Source organism: Garra rufa, chromosome 23 (assembly GCF_049309525.1).
Source record: "Garra rufa chromosome 23, GarRuf1.0, whole genome shotgun sequence".
NCBI lineage: Eukaryota > Metazoa > Chordata > Actinopteri > Cypriniformes > Cyprinidae > Garra > Garra rufa.
Genome location: NC_133383.1, coordinates 35,052,119 through 35,069,901, shown reverse-complemented (window position 1 = coordinate 35,069,901; position 17,783 = coordinate 35,052,119). Strand labels below are relative to the sequence as shown.

At 38.2% G+C, this 17,783-nt stretch overlaps 1 protein-coding gene across 1 annotated transcript; it reads right to left on the bottom strand.

Moving 5' to 3' along the window:
- Positions 1-2,378: 2,378 nt before the first annotated feature.
- LOC141298820 (sodium/glucose cotransporter 1-like) lies at positions 2,379-16,048 on the bottom strand. The gene is made up of 15 exons (XM_073829134.1): positions 15,831-16,048; positions 15,228-15,299; positions 14,368-14,472; positions 13,005-13,064; positions 12,766-12,870; positions 12,350-12,455; positions 11,423-11,503; positions 11,133-11,344; positions 7,225-7,360; positions 5,519-5,626; positions 5,281-5,431; positions 5,018-5,186; positions 3,872-4,087; positions 3,676-3,781; positions 2,379-3,553 (listed from the first exon to the last, which is right to left on the bottom strand). The coding sequence occupies exons 1-15, from the start codon at positions 15,960-15,962 to the stop codon at positions 3,339-3,341; spliced, it is 1,974 nt and encodes a 657-aa protein (XP_073685235.1). The 5' UTR covers positions 15,963-16,048; the 3' UTR covers positions 2,379-3,338.
- Between the last annotated feature and the right edge of the window lie 1,735 nt (positions 16,049-17,783).

The window sequence follows — 17,783 nt, the reverse complement described above, 5'->3', positions numbered from 1 at the left end:
TATAAACATTTTGTTCAAATCAGTACAAATACAGTAGGGTCATTTAGTAATTTACAAATTGGAATTCCACTTCTGTGAAGTAATTTTATTTAAATATGTAAAGTTGATATTAAATGGCACTTCGCCCTGTTTCCTAAATGCATGTTTTTGATTTTATTGTGAATGATTTATACTTGGATATGTTTCTTTTTTTTATGTTTTGACCTCATAAGTTTTTAATTAAAATATCAGAACTCAATCCTCTGTTGTAATGTCATACTGCTCTCTGGTGGCATATGCTACATTTCTCCAGCCATTTTATTCTCATAAACCTGCTCCTTTCTTGAGATCTGCTTCCAGCCAATCAGCAACTGATTGATAGATACATATCTCCACCCTACATTTTTTTCTATGATCATCTATAATCATCATCATAATACAGAAGAAAAAATCTATTGCTACAACTTGTGTTTTAATAAAACACAATTTTACAGAAATTTGCAGTAATATGTATTCATGTATTTATTTTACAATTGCACAAAGCTATATGCAAACAAATAGCAAAAACACTATTGGTTTTGAAGAATTGTTAAATAAAGTTGTTGTTTTTGTTTTCTTTGTGTACAAAAAAATATTAATTTAATTAATTATTTTATGATGTCCTTACTACCTTTTTGGGTCTCAAACATGTCATTTCTGTTGCTATCTATGCAGGGTCAGAAAGCTCTCGAATTTCATCAAAAATATCTTAATTTGTGTTCCGAAGATGAACTAAGGTCTTCCAGATTTGGAACGACATGAGGGTGAGTAATAAACTACATCATTTTCATTTTCACTATCCCTTTAATTCATGAAATCTTGACATCTTTCTCACATAGTTCCTGTGATTCTTCATTGCATGCGAGAGGATGGTGGAAAGACTTTCCTGCCGGTCTCCAAGAAGGATGGATGGAAGGATGGACGATGGGAAAGAATGAGGACGAGATGTCAGATGCGTCACCAAGCGCTGCTCTATTCTTCTTCTTGTCCAAGATGGGTTCTTTTGGTTCAGTGTTGGTCCTGGTTGTTCACACACTCTCTGACTCACAAGTGTGAGTTCAGCCTCTGTTTCTGTGAGTATCTCGACTCCTCCTCCTCACAGACTCTCTCTCTCTATCTCTCTCTGCTGCAGTGCCTTTGCAGGCTGGATCACGTTTTCACTAGGAAAAAAATCCAGCCAATCAGAACCCCTAACTCATCCCCCCTCCCTTTGCAAGCTCTCTTTCTCTCAGTCTCCATCAGTCTATCTCTTTGTTTTACCTTTGACTCTCTGCCTCAAACAGCGTACAGATGCAAGCGCACACACCTGTGTTTTGTGTGGTTTGCCATTGTGTTCGTTCTGGATCATTCTCACGCTTTGAGCCCACGGCGGAGATATTATGAACAACCAGGTGACATGTTGAGAGATCCAATGATGCTGAAAGGATGACAATTAGCTTGTGATGTTTTAACAAAAATGGTGTGCAAAACAGTAGTCTGTGTGGAGTGGGAACAGCATGGAGGATGCTGGCACGTGGGGATTGTGTTATATAACAGAATGAGATTTTCATCAGTTTTAGCTTTACACATGTCCTTGTGTTGTCCTAGACATAATCCACATTGCTGAGAGGAAAGTTGTGTATTTATGTGCACAAACAATATCAACAAGTATTTGTATTCTACAGAACACGTGAGTGCAAAACATGCCACATTTGTGTTGTGAGTGGTCGCTAAGGTGTTCTGGATCAAAACAGTCCCGCCCTATGACATTCTGATCTCTAGATATGACTTGGGTCATTCATTGTAAGTCTATGGGATTTTTCCCCCCACCTATTTTAACATCAACAAGGAGAAACTGGTGAATACTGTCCTTTAAAAGCCACACGTTTTGAGGTTTCATTCATATCTGATGATATACACATTGAAGTGTATAGTTCAAGGACACTTGTATAGTTTCACAGAATAAAAACATCCTCTCATACAAGCTTTTTCTGGTGGCTCTGTGTGTAACAGCTCAAGCTAGCCTTGCTCCCCCTGCAGCACATCACATAGTCATGCAGTCTAGTGTTACTGCAAGCCATTCAGATTCATACACACTTACCATTCACAACGTATTTCATATAAAGAATATTTGTGTGATCTGTAGGCTACTTTACCCTTAAAAAATAACTGCAGTTTTACTACAAATAAAACCACAAATTAACAATGGTTTTGCTACACTAACCATAGATTAACCAAGATATTTATAAAACTGTGGCTATACAATATCAATATACCAACAAAAAAAAAAGAAAGATTATTTATAATTTTTGGTAGTTATGGTAGTTTTGAACATGCTTCTGGCTTGTTACAAGTACGCATCTTAATAAACTCATAAATACTAAAATGCATTAATTTTTATTACAATAAACATTAAATTAATATATTACAGAGTTCATGATATAATGTACCATGACAAAAAAAATAAAAATACTCGCTATTAAATACAATATATTTCCTTGTCATAGACAAAAACATATACTTTTTTTTACTTACAAGAAAATCAAAACTTACCAAATAGTAAGACCAAAATATAAAAGAAAAAAGAAAAGTAATTTTTTAGAGTTTGGTAGATGAGAGACATCTTAAAAATGGCACAGAAAATAGCTTTGCATTGATTTGATCATATGCGTCAGAAGACTTTACAGGAAACATACAAAAAATGGACTAGAACATATTATTAGTTGAAACTATTACTTTGTAATATGTGACCCTGGACCACAAAACCAGTCATAAGGTTAAATTTGACAAAACTGAGATTTATACATCATATGAAAGCTCAATAAATAAGCTTTCTATTGATGTATGGTTTGTGAGGATAGGACACTATTTGACTGAGATACATCTATTTGAAATCAGAAATCTGAGGATGCAAAAAAATTAAAAAGACTGAGAAAATCACCTTTAAAGTTGTCCAAATTAGGTTCTTAACAATGCATATTACAAATCAAAAATTACATTTTGATATGTTCACAGTAGGAATTTTACAAAAAATCTTCATGGAACATGAACTTTACTTAATTTCTCAATGATTTTTGGCATAAAAGAAAAATCAAAAATTTTGACCCATGCAATGTATTTTTGGCTATTACTACAAATATACCCCAGCGACTTAAGACTGGTTTTGTGGTCCAGGGTCACATATGTTAAAGATATAAGGGAAGAGCATGCGGTAAACATAAAAACAGTCAGGCAGGTGTTGAATTAGACACTGAAGCACCAAAGAAAGACTTGACATGACTACAAGCACTCTTATAATATCACATGACTCTTATAACTGTTAACTGATACTGAAGTGATCTTTAGCCAAAGAAACCATGGAAGAAGACACAGACGGCAACGAGGATAATAGCATTAGCGTTGACCACGTTTCTCCATAGAGGTTTCTCAGTGGTGTCTGTGAGCTGCCTCTTTAACTCTGCCTCCTGTTCTTTAGTCAGTTTAGGTGCATCACCTTGATCAAAGCCGCAGAACCAATTGTAGGCCTTCTTCCAACAGGCTGGATCTTCACGTAGCTCTGCGAGGTCAAGAAATAAACAAACAGTTGTTATTTGCTTTTAAAGAGGGTATGTTTTTAGAATACAGGATTTACACGAGTGCTATCTGACGGTACATATTTGGTGAATCGTTCAGATGTACCTTCTTTTTCTATACTGTCTGAATCCTGATCATCAGTCCAGTCTTCTGCTTCCAGATCAATCCTTTCCTCAGTGCTGTTCCTCAAACTCCAGCAGAGCCTGTACAGCTGTAAAACATATGACGTCATATGTAAAAAAAAAAAAATGTAAATAATAATTATTCAGAACTTTATAGTTTAGTTGTAGGAAGAGCTTACATGTTTGTCGTCAATGGGTTTGGTCATGTAGGAGATGACCAGTATCGTTGTACAGGATAGGGTAAAGAGGATGAGGGCGAAATAAAGGTAGTGTACACCACAAATGATCGTAGGGCAGTTACTGGGACTCACGCAGCTGCCTGTGCCGTAGGCAAACTCAGTAATCATACGCGCCAGACCAATCAACAGACCAATACACAACCCATAAAAAGCACCCTGTGAGGGAACAGCAACAACATGTGTCAACAGACAGAAAACCAGATGAGAAATGTCTGATGACAAACTTGGCATTGACTTGACAAAGCCTCTGAGATGTTTTAACACATTGTAAGCATATTTTGCCACACTACTAACATATTTCTAGCAGGCTTGTGCACAATTCAGAATTTCAGAATTGGCCGCCATTCAATTCATGAGTTGGAATTTGAATTGAATTGACTCCGGCCCACAGGAAGTTGAATTTGAATTGGAATTGGAATGACAGGAAGTGGAATTAAATTCATGGCAATTCAAAGACATTCCACACAGTCATACAACAGAAAGAATGTGTTGAATCTCACATACAATTACATTAATTTTGTAATTTAATAGCATAATTTCATTACACATAACTAGTCACTCCTCAACCCTGCATACATTTTGTTCCAACATATAGATAATGATCAAATTCTTGAAATAAATTACTCCCTCAATGTTTGATTAGTTTTGTTCAAAATGTTATTTTCATTTCAAAATAATTAAATAACACAATGTAATCTGTACAAGTAGTTCAAACTAATATCATTTATAGAATATGTAATGAAATCATATCTGATATATATTGTAAAGCTTCATTGTTAAACACTTCACTTATGTATATGAATTTCTTCGAATTTGTATTGAATTGCAATTCTGCTTCCTTTAATTCAAATTCGAATTGTAATTCTAGATCCTGTTTTTGACATCAATTCAAATTCAATTTAAATTCAAGAATTGAATTGGAATTTAGGAGTCATTCTCAATTCAATTCTGAATTGTGCACAAGTCTGATTTCTAGGATGTTTTAGCACATTGTCAAGTCAAGATCATAATTTACAGCCAAATGTAGAAACTTCAAACTAGCAAAATGGCAACATAAGTACTACAATGAAATGTGATTTTACTCACAGCTTCATTGACCCGCTTGCAGAAGATGGCAAGTGTGAAAACAGCGGCGATTGGTGGAGCCAGATAACTGGTGATGGACTGAGTGTATTCGAAGAGCTGCCCGCTCTGAGCAGACTGAAGTATAGGGATCCATGCGATACTCACTCCGATCAGAAACAGCATGAACACCCTACACACATAAATACAGACATCTTAAATACAGAGTCTGCTCACAAGATCAGAAAATCAATATCCAACGCAAACAAACAGACATGCGAACACACCTCCCCGCAATCATGAGTTCCTTTTCCTTGGCTTTGCGACGGATCTTGGTGTAAATGTCTATGGTGAAGAGTGTGCTGGCACTGTTAAAGATGGAAGTGAGTGAACTCATCAGAGAGGCCAGCATGACGGACAACATCATGCCTCTGAGACCTTCATAAACATACAAAGAAGTATAGAACCATATCACCAAACAGATCTATTAGAAATTTCAGACAGAAATATCAAATTATTCTTTACCGTTTGGCATTAGATCCACCACTAGTTTCGGATAAGCGATATTAGTGCAGCCCACACTGGTTCCACAGTAGTATTCACACTCTGCTGGATCCACGCATGCAATCTCATCTGATACAAACAAGAGGATAAACACATAAACACGTGTTTGACCATTCACTGACCTGATGCATACTGCATACAAATATGTCACAAAATTACTTTTGGATTGCTAGACTTTATGGATAATGGATAATGAAAAACTGAAGGACAAAAAGTATTAGTGCCTAATAAGTTTCAGAAAGTTAGCAGAGAACCTTGTGAAGACAGTTGGTAAGACTGGAAGAATGGTTTTGTAGATACATAAAGTTGTGTATCATCAGCATAGCAGTGGAATTTAATACCAAATTTAGAAGATTAGAGAAGATGAATTAGATGAATGAATTAGGACACCAGAGCTAACAGAAAAAGGTTTAGAAGTAGTTGTACAAACTGTGTGTGGTTGGAAAGATACTAAGCGAACCAGGTGAAAGGAATAACAGAGATACCAATAGCAGATAAACAGCTCAACAAAATATTGTGAAATGGTGTCAAAAGGTGCACTTAAAGCAAAACAAGAATAGTATATAGCTGCAAACAGCAGTTAAAGAGCCAAGCACAAGAGAGACAAAATGAGGAGCTAAGCATGGCATGGAGCATCAGACCAACCGTAGCAATAATTAATTAAAACAATTTTAAAATGATTTTATTCAAAATAGCTGAAAAATCGTTCATACAACCACTACTACTACTATGATTTAGTGGCTTATCGATTTTAATAAGGTGGTGCTGTTACTAAGTTGATGTGGTATGGTCAGTGTGAGGTAACAATGGCACATACAAAGTTTGGTGTCAATATGTCAAAGCTTTGCAGAGATACAGCCTCAAATGCAGTTTGGCGTCATTCCAGCAAATTTGTTGATGTGTTACACAATAACCATTTTGTATATCGACACAAAATCCAAAACTTTTTGCCAGCATGGGCTGAAGATGGTCCAAGTCAAATTTGGTGAAAATCGGACCAACAGTCTAGAAAGAGTAGAAAAATGTTTTCAACATAAATCCAAATGGCGGATAGGAAGTTTTGATGTTTTCTGCATGATCCAAGGAATCTATTAAGATCAGTCTCATTTTGGACAAGTGGTGGCACTACAGAGTTTAAATAAAATAGTGCCTTCACACCTTCAGTGCTTGGCCCCTAATAATACTATTAAGAAGAAGCACGCCAACACATACAATAGGTTGGCCCCTAATAAGGACCCACCATTAGCAGCCATTAACAGATCATTAGATACTCTCACTAGGATGGTTTCTGTACTATGCTTAGAACGAAACCCTAAAAACACTAAAAACACTCATATAAATGAATATTATTGAGCACGGAACTGTGCTGCAACTGCTTTTTTGAGAAGATTTGAGATGGTACGGAAGTTATCTAGATTGACAGGGTCTGCACCATGTTTCTTAAGAATTTAGGTTATAGCAGGTATTTTAAAAGATGATGGAACAATGCCTGAACTAAGGGAGGTGTGAATAATACAGGTTTTAAGAAGAGAATGAAGAAGAAGCTAGAGCTTTTACCAGATAAGTTGCTGTGGGATGAAGTAAACGTGGAAGAATAGATTTGTAAATGAAATGGGAAAGTTCCAAAACAGGTAGTTCTCGCTCAGGATGGTGCCATTCTTTCTTACCTGTGTACAGCACTCTGCTGATCATGCCAGGGAAAACCATGAGGAACATGGGCAGAAGTTTAAGGTAACCACACAGGATGCAGCCCGCTTTCACATGAGACAGGTTCTTGGCAGACAGACAGCGCTGCACAATAACCTAAAACAAGATGGAGAGTTTAGAAAGATAAGTGTACTGAGAGTGCCCCAGGGTGCTACAACTGTGATCTTTGAGAGCAAAATTCCTCTAAAAGAGCAATTTGTTTCACTTTTTTTTTTTTTTGCAATTCAACCTGTTTTATTGTTTAACAATCAAAATGTTGTACATCACCACAGTATTCAATATTCACCTTTCCAGTTAATTACATATTCAGCCACTAGTCACCATCAATGGAACAAACAAGACATGAGCACAATATGCTGGCAAAAATTATCCCATATTTTTAATTTCTCCCTCATTCTGCAGTCTCAGCAATCTTTCAGATCTAGGGGTTTGGGGCATTTCTGATTGCATAAGATCATCCAGGCAGCTGTGATACAACCAATCTTAGCAAGTGAGGCTGGTTATGTCAGTGTATATTTGACATTGTGCCTTCTCAGGATCCTCTGAGACGTGGTGAATTCCCTATGATTTCTGGCCAACTCTCTTTACATGTCGGGGAAGAAGTAAATCCTACATCCCTCTTGTTCTTTGGCTGCTTGTAGTACTTTCTTCCTGGCTGGTAAATGCAGAAACCTAATCAAAACTATTCTCAGTGGTCAATTAGCATCGGGCCTGGAAGCAACAGCACAATGCCCACTCTCAATCTCAAACTCCAGATCAGTCCCTCTGATAGGATTTTAAACTCGCACTTGATCATTCCACCTGCCTCCAGCACCTGTCTCAGACTCAAGGTGGTCATGGTGCTGTGGCACACAACGGGTTTGTTTTATTTTTGTTTCTATAGGCAGAAGTGCCCTTAGAACAAGTGTCCCGATGCATCATTGTAGGGAACATATTCTTCTAAGGAGGACTGAGGCACTATGTGCAGTGGGCATGCAGCTTTGGGGACTTGGACAGGTCCTCGTCTGCACTGGCATATTATTTGCTTGGAGTTGTTGGCTGTTCTTTGAGCACACCACCAGGGTAGTATTCGCTCGCAGGTCCTAGTCCTTGTATTATGTTAGCAGAACAAGACCTGGTTTGCATAGCTTATGCTTACTTATGCTTCTCCCTGGCAGATTTCCCTGAAGAGGGACCTCCTTTCTCAGGAGCAGGGAACAATTTGGCACCCACACCCAGGCCTCTGGAACCTCCATGTTTAGTCCCTGGATGGGACGAGGAGGAATTCAGAGGCCTTTCACCCACAGTAGTGAATGCCATTACTCAGGCTAGGGCCCTCTCTATGAGGTGGCTATACAACCTGAAATGATGCATTTTTGTTAGCTGGTGTTTTCCCCAGGGAGAGAACCAGCAGAGATGTGGTACTGAGTCAGTGCTATCCTTCCTTCAAGAGGGCCTGGATAGGCACCTATCTGCATCTACGCTCAAGGTGTTCATGGCCACTGTAGCAGCAAATCACGACACCATAGGTGGCAGGTCGGTGGGAACCACAGTCTGATAATTAGACTCCAGTGTGCAGAGGTTGAATTCTCTGAGACCGCGTCTCATTCTCTTTCAAGATCTCTCAGTGGTCCTTTAGGTCTTACAAAGTGATCTGCTTGAGAGCCTTCAGTCAGCTTAGTGCCCTCTCTTTGAAGACGGCCTTCCTGACTGTGCTCACTAAAATCAAGAGGTTGAGGGACCTCCAAGCCCTCGCCATCAATGAAACATTTCTAGATATTGGGCCGGGAGACTCTCACATTGTCCTGAGACCCTGGCCTAGATATGTGCCCAAGGTTCCCACTGCTCCCTTTAGGGCCCGAGGGGTGGCCCGGCAAGCTTTCACTCCTTATGGGGGAGACCCAGACCTGTTTTCTTGTGCCTGGTGCATGTCCTGCACATCTTTTTAGAATGCACACAGAGTTTTTGATTGTTGGAACTGCTTGTCTGCTTGTCCCTTTGTCTGCTTTGGGAATGCTGTCTCCAAATAGAGCATATCTCACTGGTTTGTGAATGTGATTCTCATGGCTCATGGGAGTAAGAGAACACTCAAACAGGGGTGTTGCTTCCTCAGCTTTGGCAAGTGGTGCCTCACCATTTGATTTTATAATCTGCTAATGTAGCCAGTCTCATTTAGAATTCTGGGTTCTACCACCTGATTTCAGATGCCAGGTAAGGTATAGAGATGTATTTAGTGCTTTCCCTTCCCTGGGGTGATAATGTGCGCTTGTTGAGTCCAGTTGAGTTTTTTCAAACATCAGTCAAACACTCTAATGCAGCTGAGTTTTGCGGAGAAACTTGCTGCAGAACCATTACTTGTAAGTATCCCTCGAGTGAACTCCTGTATTGGGTTAGCGCTCCATATGTTGTGACTCCTTCTGGTGGTCCCATGTGTGTATCTTCCACTGCTCAGTTTCTATTAAGGACTCAATGTTTCCCCTGGACAGAGCACTGCTTTGTCACCAGTTGCTGTGCTTGGCATTCTCCCCTTATGTGGGGCCCACCACAGAACCTTCCCTATGCATTACTTTTTTCTAGCAACTCCATAGGTTGTATCTCTACATGTCACCTCCCATTGGGTAAGATATGTGGTCTTTTTAGAGTTCTTTTCTCATTGGAGAAAGTGAACACTTCCTAACATTACAACCAGGTTCACCAGCTGCTGAATTTCATTAAGAATCTTTAAGCAGAAGAAAATGCTTCTGGCTGAGTTTACCTCTGCCATAACTCAGTTTAGCGAGTTGTGGCGCTTAGTATAGGGACTCCCAGTGTCGGAAGTTCTACACAACATCAAAGTGGCCGACTGAAAGAGAAAGTCTCGGTTACGTATGGTAACCCTCATTACCTGATGGAGGAAACAGAGACGTTGTGTCCTTTGTGCAACAACTCTGAACTACCTCTGTGTGGGTTGAGATGCTTTCTCCACAAAACAAAATAAGTGAGCAAATGCTATGCTGGCCTATTTAGACCCGGATGTCTGGGGCAATTTTGGTTGCAAATTTCTTTGGTCTTTTCTTAATGATGTCAGAGGTGTCTGGGCTTCTAAATGCGCCCCCTAGTGTCGGAACTTCAACACAACATCTCCGCTCCCTCTATCAGGGAACGAGAGTTACCATACGTACCTGAGATGTTGTTCAATTTAAACCATCAAACATTAGAGTCTGAAACAGATAAGTTTATGGCCTATGAGTTTTGCTAATCGGCTGTTGAACTAGCTTAAACAATTCTATATCTGCTTCTACTTCTCTTTGGCTGTTTGTGTATCTTATCTTTTTCACTGGGGACTTATCTGGGGCCTGACTAAAAGCATGTCTGTTTAAGCCTAGACTCACTCTGACTAAAACAAGAAGCACATCGTTCCTCCTGAGAAACTCAAGATAAAAGTGCACTTTGTGGTCCTGAAGTGGACACAGAAGAGATTTGTTGATGTGAACATTCTTTACCACGTATTGGACATGCAGACCTCTTATTTTATCAAACAATAAATGCCAAATACGAGAAAGTAGCCACAAACTACCCAGCTAACAGGGAATGTTCTCAGAAACTGGCTAACATGATATGAACAAACCTTCTTCCAGTTATTAATGTTAATAGAATGTTTTGTTAAAGTTATGTGGTCTTTAATAAAACATTAGCACAAAAACATTATTTATATATTGCTAATGGAACTTCTTTCAGTAATGCTGCAGTTGGATTCTTGTGTAAACTATTTTAAATGTTTCTACTTGTTTCAGAATGTTCAGAGAACATCCAAAAGTAACATTCCCACAATATTCTGAAAGTGATTCCATTGATATTATTCCTCTGTTTTGTTAGCTTTGGTCAGTAGCTTTTATAAATGGATCAGTACCTGGTCAGTGCACCAGTACCAGACGGCCTGGATTGTAAGACCAAAGATCAGTCCGGGCCAGGGCAGATCGCCGGTGATGGGGTCTCTGAAGAGATGGAAGGCATCTGAGCGAGGAGTGTAGCATTCCTCACTGATGTTCACACCCACCACTGACGGGATTGCAGTCATGTATTGTTCTTTGAGGTTCTCATAGCCTCCCACCTCATTGAATGCTGCAAGAAAATGTTGCATTAAGTAGTCACTCAACAGTGTCTAAGATGTGTAAATCACAAAAAAGTGAACAGACTTACCAAACCCCATAAGAATGAAGGATCCCACAACCATGATGAATGTCTGCAGGGTGTCAGTGTAGATGACTGCAGCTAGACCACCTGCAGAAGAAACCGTGAAGGTTTGTCAATGAAAGTCAAATGAGCAACTGAAAAGGGAGGGAAATTGAGTTCTTAGAAATGTACTCTTGGCATTCATGTTGGTTTCATTTATAAAAATAAAAAAAAGTTTTTCAATTTAATGAACTTAAAAATGTCATTTGGTGTCACCATCAAGTAATATTTTCCTTACTTTAATAAATGTGAGTATAAACATTTTAATCATTACTTCAAACTTAACCCACAGTAATGAAGGTCTGCATGGAAATATTTTATATCCTCTATGATAATTTTCAGATTTCACATTTATACATGTTGGTCGCACCACATAACTTTGGATTGGCTGACAAATGTTTAGCTTTTTTTAACATATTTTTACTATATGCTCTCTACATGTATTTTAATTTCAGAACTTGTTTGTGAGGCAGCATAGTATTAATATTCTCTAGGTTTTTAAAGCCTTACAACTGCAGTTTATCAGTTACAGAAGCATATAAACACTCTCAGCCACAGCTCATGTAAACATTTACAGCTGGTATGATTTCTTATTTCTGAAAGTTTATTGTTGGGCTGGTTTGTTCCTGAGATAAATCCATTACACAACAAAACACAGGGTTGACAGAAGTTTAACCCCTTAGCATTCCCATGAAATTTACCTCAATGCAATGAAACTTTCGGTAGGTGTAACATTGGAATGCTAAGCGGTTAAAGTGGCAGTGCATTAAACTTTTAGTCTATATGTATGTAGCCGATGTATATTTGGATAAAGGAAGAGTGAACCACTGATGTAGAATATGTAATACAGTGTAACGTGTCAATTTAAAGTATGCAGTATTTCAGTCAACAGACCTGTAATTGTATAAAGAGCCGTAATGAGCAGCAAAATAACCACAGCCAGGTAAATGTTAAGTCCCAGAGCTTGGTTGATGACAATGGCTCCTGAATACATGTCCGCCTGACAGGTGAAAAAAAGAACAACAAAAAATGAATGTGTGGCGCAAATGTTTGAACTGTTTCAAAACAGGGTACTGATCTGATCAATACTTGCTGTATTGGCACAACATTATACTCAAGTTAAAAAAACGGTGTTGTTTTTAAAAAACGCTTCATTAATAATTATAGATGAATTTTTAAAATGCTGGTTAAAATTCTTTTCATTTGAGTGTAGCATGTTAAACCACTTACAATGTTAAAGTATCCCATTAGTACTACATGTCAACTACCTCTTAAAGTATCATATTATTATTTGGATATTTTGGACTCACAGAGATTTTGGTGAAAACATAGAGAAACAGGGAGAGCACTGAGAGGTAGATACGGATACGTTGCCCACCAAAGCGTTTCTTCAGGTACTCTGGCATGGTCACGACCTGCAGATAAAGACAATAAAGTATCATAAAAATGATACCACAGAGATAAATCGGTCGACACATTCATGTTGTATAAGCCAGCAATATCTGAAAAGTTTGTTCTGCAAGTTGGAAAGGAAGAAATGTAAGCATACCCCAGCTTTTATGTAGATGGGCACGAAGAGCCATCCCAGAATAATCACAAGAACAAGAGCCTGAGGAAACAAATGTAAAATAGACAATTTATTTGATGTTTTCTAGACATTCTAATCAGTGTTTTTACTGTTACTGTTAACTAAATTTAAAACTACTAGGAGTAGGCAACTGATACGATTAACCAGTAGAAATTAGTCAACTGGTAGAGATTACAAGAGCTCACGTGACATTGTGCTACGTGGTCAAGAATACTTAACGTTTGCACTTATTTTTAAGCATTACAATTGAATTTTTTATTTTTATTTTAAGTGCTTTTAAGTGCTTTTAAACTGTTTTAAGAATTATTTTTGCCACTTGAAAAGTTGAAAATGCCATCTTTTTAAGTATGCTCGTAAACAGTAATTTAGGTCTTAGGTAAAAGTAAACAGCTAAGAAAGAAAACAAATGTGTAACAGTATATTGGTTTTGGGCAGTTAGAGTGACAGCAGTCTAATATTCCTGCTGTCATTCATGTTAATCAAACAACAAAAGAGAGAAAACCTCTGACTGCTCTGGACTAAATCACTTTTGTACCTTTAATAATAAGTATATACTGTATACTTAATTTACACAGTGACAAATATGCAGTGTTATTATACATTTGATTACTTTATACAATGTATGTAGCATTTATTATTTATTTGTTCTACTGTAACTTTTTTGATCTGTTGTTTGTAATTTGTTATTCTTTTTCGATCGCTGACTCTTTACTTGTCTTTAGTGAGCTTTTTTTTCCTTTAGGCTAGTAGTAGTTTTTTTGTGATAGTGACACTGGTGACAAGAATTATTCTAATTCAAGAATTTCTATGGTGTTTAAAAAAAAAGTGATATCATAAAGACTTTATTTAAAGTTCGAAGTCTTAAGTCTTTATTTATTATATCAGTACCATGAAATAAAATTACACATATCATGATTTTGGTCATATCACCAGCCCCTACTTGAAATTAAACTAGAATGAAATAAAATTTAAGATGAAAAATGTAAATGTAAGAAAGCAAAAACTTAGAAATGCTGCCTTTGGCAACTAACTGAAATAAAACAAGTTGAATCGCATGATGATTACAACTAAAACTCATAAAACAAACAAACAAAAAAATCCATAATGCAATAATAAGAGTGACTAAAATTAATAAATGCTATAATAGTATATAAATAATACTAAAATAGCATGAATTTGTTCTTTAATAATACTTACAATACTTTAAAATACTTATAGAATATTCTTTTTATATTTTAATGATCTCTCTCTATATATAAACAGTAGGCTAAAACATAAAAATTTGCCACATTCCCAAAATGTATTTTATGCTGTTTTGACATACATTCCACTCAAATCCTCCAATAGCAATGCCAGCAGCTGCTCCTGTTCCTGCTATTCCCACAAAGTGCACACTTCCAATGTTACTTGCAAAGAGAGAGGCTCCAATCTGAAAAATAAAACTATAGCAGTTAAGAAGTGCTTCATGTTATATTTACTTAAATACACACATTTGATCTTCATATGGTACTTTAAATTGAACTATTTGATCTATGTGATCTGTATCCAAATAAGGACTTTAGCAAAGGATTGTGGGAACTGTATCGCTTCAGAATATATCAACTCTGTCTACTGTTTAACTGTATCTGGCAAAACAATTGCTGCCATGATAAGCTACAAAAACGGCTTCTTCCACTCAGCTTGAGGAGTAATTTAAACAATAAAGATTGGAAGATTGGTCATTACAAATAAAAACCTTAAAAAAATTGGCAAAAGGTGATAACTTTAGCATTGACCTAAGTTTGACAGCTCCATAAAATCTGTATGAGCAAAGCATATCAGTACTTTCAGCATTGTCTGCTGCATCTGACATCAGTGCATTATGGCCCCATAAAAGATTTTATTCACCCTGTCATGGTCTATCAAGGTTCTGACTTGGAGGGGCAGTTAAGGTCATAATCATGCCATATCTGTGATAATGTGAAATCACTGGTTATGCTATTGATACATAATTCGCTTATACTTTTATGGCCATTTCAAATCTTCACTTTACCACAGAAATTCACCACATTTGGCGCACTGATTGATCACTAATGATCAAGCAATGTCATTTTGTCAATATCCATCACATTTTGAGAACACAACAAAATGCTTTTAAGGTTTAAAGCATGGTTATCCATGGTTATCTTGATTCCATTTACTTACCGGCCACCACACCATACTTCTGCCAGCCAGGAAAAAGCCTCCTACTGTGGCTCGATTGGTCCGTACCATTGCCTTTGGACAGAAAGATCCATTTAATTAAGAATCTATACAGTTCCAGACACTTAAATTGTTAGACAAAATCATATGTGACTTTATATAAAGTGTCATAACCTGCAAGTTCAGACACATTTCATAATAACACATCACATTTGTAGACTTAAAGGTTGATGGATTGGTGTTCAGTGGCTTTGTTTGTTGTTTGATTAATATGTTTGAATTTCCTCGAGAGGTTTTGAAATTATATAGATTTCGGATGTGCAAATACAAGTTAAAAAATATGGTGTTATCAAGAAATCCCACAAATGTCAATCCCTCAATAAAACTAACTGGAAGTATTATTAATAGTTACTTTCAATAACATGTGAATAATTATTATTAAATTTCATCATTAGAACTTTCGTGAAATATTTTAGTATTTTTTAATAAAACAACTTTCTGCAAAATCAGTCACAATCCTTATTCTGTCAGACTTATCACTGTACATTTATATGTTGACACAAGGTTAAGTCTTTTACAGGTAGATAGAAACTACTGATCACTTACCCATAGTCCTACAGCCAGAACCAGCAGAAAATATATAACAATTACTGAGATGTCCGCTGCGTTGTTAATATGTATGGTGACGTTTTTTCTGTTCTCATTGCGAACCCAAGAGAATCCAAAATAATCATCCATTTTGATGGTTTTTGAAGGGGGCTGGTGGACCAGCACAAACCCTTTCAGACAATGGTGAAGATACCTGGATCAGATGCTCACCTGCAGGTGTGTGACCATATGTGCATGTGCATGCACTTACTTATATATGTGCGTCTAGAGATGGGTGTGACCTTCTCAGAGTTCATTATATAAGTGTTTTTGTGACAAAGAGCTGTCAATAATCTGATAGTAAGAACCATTAAGGATCAACTTGTATAGCAGGAAGTGTGAGACTGAGTTCCTTAAAGCCTAAGCAGATAACAGCCACATTACCTGCATCATAATTAATGGGTTTCACTGAGTCAACAAAGTCAAGTAAATATCCACTACTGCAATCTATGGTTCAGACATTAGTGTACAGTATATACTGTAACATTATAAGGACGCTCTGAGGTGCTATGTGGCAATGCAGCTTGAAGACGACTTTTTGAAAGAAAGTGAAAATAGCCGATGAAACATCAATTGACAAATATTACAAATTTAGCATTTAAGATTCCAACAATACAGATGGGGTACCATCGGTCTCTCCCATTGTGTCGTTGTTATGAGGAAATTCCTGTTTATGCTCTTACTGACGCTATGGCAGCTACTGTGCCTTCCTTCTGCCCTGAGATTGATAGCCAATGCAGCACATCCATCTGGCCTTAGCTAACAGGGTTTATTCAAGATCCTGACACCTAACCTGGCTCTGCGTACAGGCAATTGACAAGGCTATGGCCAAATCGATGGTGCTTTGGCTGAACTTAACAGAGATCAGGGACAATGACAAGGTCGACTTTCTTGACTCGCCGGTCTCTCCCAAGGGTCTGTTTGGCCTTTATGGGTTTGCCGAGCTCTTTCCAGCAGCACAGAAGACTTTGCCCTTTGTCACTGTTTGCCAAAGCACTCCATTATGGCAGCTGCTCCAAGTCGCCAGAAGACCACTCAGCAGCCTGCAAAACCAGCGCTGCCACACCTTTGAGCCTCCCCTATGCGACAAACTACCTTTCGTAAAACTAGAACCACTTGCCATCTGGCTTCAGGCTTGGAAAGCTATCCTAGACGTGTCACCTGAAAGACGCTTGCTTTCACATCCAGATAGTCCCCCATCATAGACCGTTCTTGCGATTCACATTTGAGGGAGTGGCTTATCAATACACAATCCTGCCATTCGGAACGTCCCTGGCCCCACACACTTTTACAAAGTGCATAGACAAGGCTCTTTTCCCTCTAAGACAGATGAAAATTTGCATTCTCAATAACCTTGACGATTGGCTGGTTTAGCCAGATCAGAACGAGAACTCGCTCACCCAGAGCACCTTAGGTTGAAAATCAGTTTAGCCAAGTGCTGTTTGTCTTGCAAACAGCGAGTGATCTTTCTAGGGACAATTATAGACTCCCACATGTGGGCATGGATTATGCCGTAATGCTCTCTGACTATTCAGCATCTGGCGGACATTCACATTAGGGACTTCACGTCCCCTCAGTGCTTCCTAGAGGATGCCTGGCCTTATGCTGGCTGCCTCCTCTGTGATTCCTCTGGGCCTGCTCAATATGTGGCCCCTCCAGTTTTGGCTTAAAGCCTGTGTCCATTCCCATGCCTGGCACCTGGGCTGGTTTTATATCAGAGTAACCCAACGCTACATCAGAGTTGTGACCCCTTGGAAAACCCCTCGTCTGTTTCAATGAGGTGTCCTCTTCGGACTGACCTGGGTTGGGGTGCTCTGAAAGAGGGCAGACCGACGTTCGGCTCCTGGTCAAACCTGATACAAGGCTTGGATATTGACTGCCTTGAGATGATGGTGGTTTTTCTAGTCCTTA